The sequence below is a fragment of the Rhodotorula paludigena genome, assembly GCF_050403205.1.
Source record: "Rhodotorula paludigena JCM10292 DNA, Rt_paludigena_JCM10292v1_ctg168, whole genome shotgun sequence".
Lineage (NCBI taxonomy): Eukaryota > Fungi > Basidiomycota > Microbotryomycetes > Sporidiobolales > Sporidiobolaceae > Rhodotorula > Rhodotorula paludigena.
Window position 1 is genome coordinate 1 of NW_027481290.1, and position 605 is coordinate 605.

The following is a 605-nucleotide window of genomic DNA, read 5'->3' on the forward strand; positions in this document are numbered from 1 at the left end:
GCCGGCGAAGATCAAGCGCTGCTGGTCAGGCGGGATGCCCTCCTTGTCCTGAATCTTCGCCTTGACGTTGTCGATCGTGTCGGACGACTCGACCTCGAGCGTGATGGTCTTGCCGGTGAGGGCTGCAAGCGGAAGAACGGGAGGTTAGCTGGCTTCAGAAGGAGGGCAAGCGGAAGCGACGTACTCTTGACGAAGATCTGCATGCCGCCACGAAGGCGAAGCACGAGGTGGAGGGTCGACTCCTTCTGGATGTTGTAGTCGGAGAGGGTGCGGCCGTCCTCGAGCTGCTTGCCGGCGAAGATCAAGCGCTGCTGGTCAGGCGGGATGCCCTCCTTGTCCTGAATCTTCGCCTTGACGTTGTCGATCGTGTCGGACGACTCGACCTCGAGCGTGATGGTCTTGCCGGTGAGGGCTGCAGGCGGTTGAAACGAGGGTCAGCGGGCGGATCGAGGACAGTGAAGGCGAAGGCGACGCACTCTTGACGAAGATCTGCATGCCGCCACGGAGGCGGAGCACGAGGTGGAGGGTCGACTCCTTCTGAATGTTGTAGTCCGACAAGGTGCGGCCGTCCTCGAGCTGCTTGCCGGCGAAGATCAAGCGCTGCT

General features: G+C 61.8%; 1 protein-coding gene across 1 annotated transcript; it reads right to left on the reverse strand.

Moving 5' to 3' along the window:
• On the reverse strand, positions 1-605 carry JCM10292_001741 (ubiquitin family protein; the record flags this gene model as incomplete). Its single annotated transcript, XM_076653036.1, has 3 exons — positions 1-122; positions 185-412; positions 477-605. Coding segments are annotated over 3 exons (479 nt in total), but the record flags the coding sequence as incomplete, so codon positions are not given.